At 49.9% G+C, this 6,776-nt stretch overlaps 1 protein-coding gene across 1 annotated transcript; it reads left to right on the top strand.

Annotated features, from left to right (window-relative positions):
- The first annotated feature begins 4,750 nt into the window (after nt 1–4,750).
- On the top strand, nt 4,751–6,341 carry LOC135211538 (uncharacterized protein K02A2.6-like). The gene is made up of 2 exons (XM_064244841.1): nt 4,751–5,636; nt 5,710–6,341. Exons 1-2 carry the CDS (start codon nt 4,751–4,753, stop codon nt 6,339–6,341), a joined length of 1,518 nt encoding a protein of 505 aa, XP_064100911.1.
- Nucleotides 6,342–6,776: the final 435 nt, after the last annotated feature.

The raw sequence follows: 6,776 nt of genomic DNA, 5'->3' as shown, positions 1-6,776 counted from the left end.
GAAGGGGAAAGCTTCAGCGACTTCTATGTCCGACTGAAGCATGTAGCAGAGGGAAATCGACGTCTGGTCCTGGCCATTCTGCTGTGTGAGGAGACTCAGCTGAAGATGATCATTAATCATGGGAGTCAGAGACGAGGAGCTCACTCAGAAACTCATTGCCCTGGACGCTGCAGCTTCATTGGCCACCATGGTTAACGAATGTTGCTCCTATGAGGCCACACGGACAGCCACTACCGCCATATGTGCCCCTCCTTCTAAATTGTGTGCCATCTCCACGTATAAAAAAATCAACGGACATGGCAACAGGGGTTCTACCTCACTACCAACCCCTAACAAGGACACTTTATGCCCTTCCTGCACAAGGAAGCACAGCTCAACAGGAAAGTGCCCAGCCAGCGACAGTGTATTTGTAAACTGCGGCTGCAAAGGACACTGGCGCAGGACCCCAAAGTGCCCCGCCAACAAGGCCACATGCAGACATTGGCAGCCGATGGGCCACTATGACAAGTACTGCCGTCAGCAGATGAACGCCAAGCAGGGCGGCCCGCCCAATGCCACGCCCCCTTCTAGCAAGCCCTCTAACTGTCGCAAGGTCGAGACTCCTTCTTCATCAACTGACTCCTCACCATCACCTATATCCATCGCCCTCACCTACAGGGGTGAGACATCGAAGATGATGATGCTGCCTGACACAGGAGCTGATGTATCGGTGATGGGCCCCCAGCACTTGGAACTCCTTCGCATTCCCAGGACTGAACTACAGCCTCCTGCAACATCAGTGACACTCACGGCAGATGGGTCAAAGATGACACCTGCTTTAGAAACCCTTAAGGCCACCTTGTCCTTGGCCAAACGGTCCTGCCTCGCCACGATTCAAGTCCACAAACGCGTTCAGATGCCACTCCACTCTGTACCTATGCACTTTGCAAGGAGTTGGCCATCATCCCGCCAGGCTTTCCGCGGCCCATCCTACAGGTCACACACGTTAATCGATGCAAGGAGCTACCCCTGCATGCTGACACGACCCCTGCTGAGGCCCGAGAGTATTTCTTACATACCTTTCAGGACGTACTCGTGTCAAAGGAAGACCTTAAAGCAGCCCCACTGAGGCCGATGGCCAGCCCTCCCATGAAAATCCACACCCCAAGGCAGATACCCTACGCTTTCCGCGAACCTGTCAAGAATGAATTAGACTCCATGGTACAACAGGGAATCATTAAGCCTTGTGGAGATGAGCCATTGGAATGGTGCCACCCTCTAGTCGTCGTTCCTAAGGCCAAGGGAGTTCGAATCACAGTGGATCTCACGAAGCTGAACGCACAAGTCTCCAGTCCAGCTCACCCTTCGCCCACGCCCTTAGCTGCTGTCCGTGCTGTCGACTCCACCACCAAGTTCTTCACCACAGCGGACGCTCTACATGGCTACTGGCAGATGGAGCTAGCAGAAGAGGACCGCCACCTCACCACTTTCATTACGCCTATGGACGCTTCCAGCATTGCTGGGGACCTTATGGGCTTTCGCTGCCACTGGTGATGCCTATTGTTATACCGCGGCGACCTAGCTCTCCAAGGCATGAAGAAGTGTGTCAAGGTTGTTGATGACATTCTCATCTTCGACGATGACCTACTGACACACTACCACAGGATCCACGAATTGCTCACCCACTGCCACAAAAATGGCATCACTCTCAACAAAGAAAAGTTCACAGTGGCAGAGACCAGAGAGAATTTCTGTGGCTTCACCCTTTCCGAAGAAGGAATTGCTGCTGACCCAGGATGAGTTGCTGCTCTGCATGACTTCCCTACACCATCCAAACTGACGGACTTACGTTCCTTCATGGGATTAGTAAACCAGTTACCCCAGATATTGCCCTGGCTGCACAGCCCCTTCGACCACTCATGAGCCCCAAGCGCTCTTTTCTTTGGACACCTGACCATGACCGCAGGGCCTTCAAACGTGTGAAACAAGCACTTTTCCAACGCCCCCACCTGTTCTTGCGTCTTTTGACCCAACCCTGCCAACCATTCTCCAGACCGATGCATCTCGCCTCTATGGGATAGGCTACGCTCTCCTCCAGGACCATGGATCTGGACATCTCCGAGTAGTCCAGTGTGGATCCCGCTTTCTTGCAGACACCGAAACAAGGTATGCAACTGTTACAACCTCCCAGGTTGCAGTACAGGTTCTTTTTAGGTCTTTATATTCTCAAGGATTGCAGTCAGTAAATGTACCTCAGTGACAAGGAAGGACGGAAACAGAAACTCAAGAAAACTTAACAATATTTATTATAAACTAGAACAATGACTTAAATCAACCTTGTGAGATTAAATACACTTAATTGTACAGAATTTTCAGAGAACAAATACCTGGTTCTCGGGAACTCACAAGAAAACCTAAAGCTAAAACACTAAGCCCTAAACAAGAGAAAACCCCAAGAGAGAAAACATACTTAATATATAACAAGTTGGATCCAAAATAAGGCTAGCCAAAATAATCAATAACCTAATAATAATAAGATAGAAGGAAGTAAGAGATGATAACAAGGAAAACCTTAATATTCCTACCTACAACACAAAGCTAAACAATCTGGAACTCGGTCCACTAAATACTGACACACAAACAAATATGACAACATATACATGTAAACTTATACATATATATATTTATAAATAATAAAAATTGGCAAAAATAAACAATTTCACCTCAAGTGAAATTCCAGAAGAGGAGTTGAATCCTGGGCCGTGACCAATCCACCCAACTGCTATCAAAAGGGCTAATACTGTACGCCAGGTACTGAAGGGCAACACATTCCCGAGAGAAGAGGAACGATTATACGTCTTACCTGGCGACAGACTCCCTACTAGCCACCTCACGAGTCAAGTAGCTCTCACTCCCGTATAACAGCTGGACGAGGATGACACGGCAGGTAAATCCAGAATCCAGTGCCGAGATACAACTACGACACAGGTCCCGTAAAAATCCTCCGACGGGAACAAGGGGCAGAAACGGCGGTCACAGATGACTGAGCGTCTGCTAAACCCTCAACAGCAGTGTGAAGGTCGCAGGTGACAACAACACCTCGCGCGAAGAAATAGCCGTGATTCAGGGACACACACACAACAGACGTATAATATGCGTCTTCCAAAATCCGTGAGCGAAATATCCAAGTGCGTGGTCCAAAAGGCAAGTATCCAAAGTCGTCCTCCAAATCAAAATACGTATATGCTGCGACAGGAAACAGTACTGGTGAGAGCTTGTCAAGACCCGAACTCCCGTTGACCGGTCGACCATGTCCACTAATCACCTTCCCAGTGTTTATAAACACTCAAAGCAAAAGAATAACAATCGTTAAAACGATAGTTCACTAATACACAAAAAAGGAGGAGGAGGCGCAAAACACTGAAACAATCGTAAAGCCACTCAACTTACGGAAACAACAAAGAGTAAACATACTCAGCGAAAATTTAACTTAAAAGTAAACAAAAAAGTAAACAAGGCTGATTTAAATCAACAAAAGAAATAATAATAGTTTTACGTTAACCTAATAGCAACGATTGAACTGGAGATGCTTGCAGTGTCTTGGGCCCTCACAAAATGCTGCCTATACCTCAAAGGACTGCCAACCTTCACCCTGCAAACCGACCATCGCCCATTGCTGCCTATCATCAACAGCTACACGCTGGACATGGTTGAAAACCCACGGCTCCAGCAAATGAAGGAGCGCATGTCGCAATATCAATTTACTGCAGTGTGGCGCACCGGCAAGTCTCTATGCATCCCAGATGCACTTTCTCGTGCACCAGTCAGCTACCCCACCTCTGAGGATATGACTGGCTGCGCTGAGGTAACGGCACATGTCAGATCTGTCATCAACACTACAACAGCTTCCCAGGACGAGGATGCCCCAACCATTGACGCCGACCGGACCCTACAGGACATGTCGATAGCAGCACAGGCCGACCCCACCTACGTTCGCCTTCGTGACTGCATCAGTTCTGGGTTTCCCACGAATCGCTACGACCTACATGCATCCTTATCACCATACTGGAAGCTGCGAGAAGCCCTCTCTACTGATGGCAACCTCGTGCTCTACGGGGCAAGAATACTAGTTCCTGCAGCTCTACGTCGCCACACACTCGCCAGACTCCATGATAGTCACCGTGGTGTCGAGGCTACCAAACGTCGGGTTCGACAAACCGTCTTCTGGCCTGGGATAGACTCGGACATCGCCAACACAAATGGCATCACTCTCAACAAAGAAAAGTTCACAGTGGCAGAGACCAGAGAGAATTTCTGTGGCTTCACCCTTTCCGAAGAAGGAATTGCTGCTGACCCAGGACGAGTTGCTGCTCTGCATGACTTCCCTACACCATCCAACCTGACGGACTTACGTTCCTTCATGGGATTAGTAAACCAGTTACCCCAGATATTGCCCTGGCTGCACAGCCCCTTCGACCACTCATGAGCCCCAAGCGCTCTTTTCTTTGGACACCTGACCATGACCAGGCCTTCAAACGTGTGAAACAAGCACTTTCAAGCCCACCTGTTCTTGCGTCTTTTGACCCAACCCTGCCAACCATTCTCCAGACCGATGCATCTTGCCTCTATGGGAAGGCTACACTCTCCTCCATGACCATGGATCTGGACATCTCCGAGTAGTCCAGTGTGGATCCCGCTTTCTTGCAGACACCGAAACAAGGTATGCAACGATTGAACTGGAGATGCTTGCAGTATCTTGGGCCCTCACAAAATGCTGCCTATACCTCAAAGGACTGCCTACCTTCACCCTGCAAACCGACCATCGCCCATTGCTATTGCCTTGCCTATCATCAACAGCTACACGCTGGACATGGTTGAAAACCCACGGCTCCAGCAAATGAAGGAGCGCATGTCGCAATATCAATTTACTGCAGTGTGGCGCACCGGCAAGTCTCTATGCATCCCAGATGCACTTTCTCGTGCACCAGTCAGCTACCCCACCTCTGAGGATATGACTGGCTGCGCTGAGGTAACGGCACATGTCAGATCTGTCATCAACCCTACAACAGCTTCCCAGGACGAGGATGCCCCAACCATTGACGCCGACCGGACCCTACAGGACATGTCGATAGCAGCACAGGCCGACCCCACCTACGTTCGCCTTCGTGACTGCATCAGTTCTGGGTTTCCCACGAATCGCTACGACTTACATGCATCCTTATCACCATACTGGAAGCTGCGAGAAGCCCTCTCTACTGATGGCAACCTCGTGCTCTACGGGGCAAGAATACTAGTTCCTGCAGCTCTACGTCGCCACACACTCGCCAGACTCCATGATAGTCACCGTGGTGTCGAGGCTACCAAACGTCGGGTTCGACAAACCGTCTTCTGGCCTGGGATAGACTCGGACATTGCCAACACTGTCGCTGCCTGCGAGCCGTGCCAAGTCCTGCGTCCCAGCCAACAACGGGAGCCTCTCCACAATGACGACCATCCATCCAGGCCCTTTGAGTCGGTATCGGCGGACTTCTTCCAGGTAGCTGGGAAGTCCTTTCTTGTAGTCGCCGACCGCCTCTCTGGCTGGCCTGTGGTTGTCCCTTGCAAGGGTGACTACTGCCTCCTCGACCATACGCCACTTCTGCCGCTACTTCAGAGAGGTGGGTGTTCCCTTACACCTGCGCACCGATGGAGGACCTCAGTTTACCAGCAAAGAATTTGCCGACTTCACAGAACGTTGGTGTGTACACCATATCACCTCGTCGCCACATTACCCACAGTCTAATGGACACGCTGAGGCCGCCGTCAAGGCTGTCAAGCACTTGATCCTCAAAACGGCCCCCACAGGAAACATTGACTGCGAGGATTTCGATCGTGGTCTCCTTGAGTTAAGAAACACACCCAACCAGTCTGGTCGCTCTCCTGCCCAGGTACTGTATGGTCACCCTCTCCGTACATGTGTGCCTGCCCATCCTCAGTCGTTCACAGAAGATTGGCAGGAAAAGGCCCATGACTGCGACCACCGAGCCGCTGCCAGAGCTGCTCAGGTGCAGCGCAACTATGACGCCCATGCCCGCCCCCTGCCCAGGCTTAATGTGGGCCAACATGTCCGCCTCCAGGACCCGACATCCCACCGATGGGACACAGTTGGGATTGTCATGGGTGGTGCACGATCACGCGAGTACGAGATCCGTCTCCCAAGTGGTCGAGTGTTACGTCGGAACCGCCGCTTCCTATATCCACTGCCCACCACCAGTCATGTTCCCAACTCTGCTCTCCCTGTGGTCCCTATCCCAGACATGGAAAAGTCATCAATTCCCTCCAAAGCCCCTCGCAGGTCCCCAAGATTGAACAGGCCTCCATAATGTACATATCTACATGTAATTTGTTTAGTACGTTCAAAATACCCTCCGAACGCCAAAAAAGGGAAAGGGGAGGTGTGGAATAATGGATATTTTACTATGCAATTGCTGTACGATTCATTTCCATGTATTTAATAAAATCACCTATTGTGAACACATCCTCATGTGTCGCCCTGTATCATGAACCCCACACATGCGCATGGCTATTCTTCTTGCTTCTCTTGGCGCGAGCTGCACGCCCTGCAGAGCCTCTGTACATATTTACCTTTTGCTGCTTGGAATAAGCAAATCTACGACTCGGGATATCATTTCTCCCATCCTGCAATCTTCCGTCTTCTAATGCAAGACATCACCTATCACCATATATATATATATATATATATATATATATATATATATATATATATATCTATATATATATATATATATTATATATAT

This window comes from Macrobrachium nipponense, chromosome 4 (genome assembly GCF_015104395.2).
Source record: "Macrobrachium nipponense isolate FS-2020 chromosome 4, ASM1510439v2, whole genome shotgun sequence".
NCBI lineage: Eukaryota > Metazoa > Arthropoda > Malacostraca > Decapoda > Palaemonidae > Macrobrachium > Macrobrachium nipponense.
Note: the sequence above shows the minus strand (reverse complement) of the source record. Positions and strands in the feature narration are given on the sequence as shown.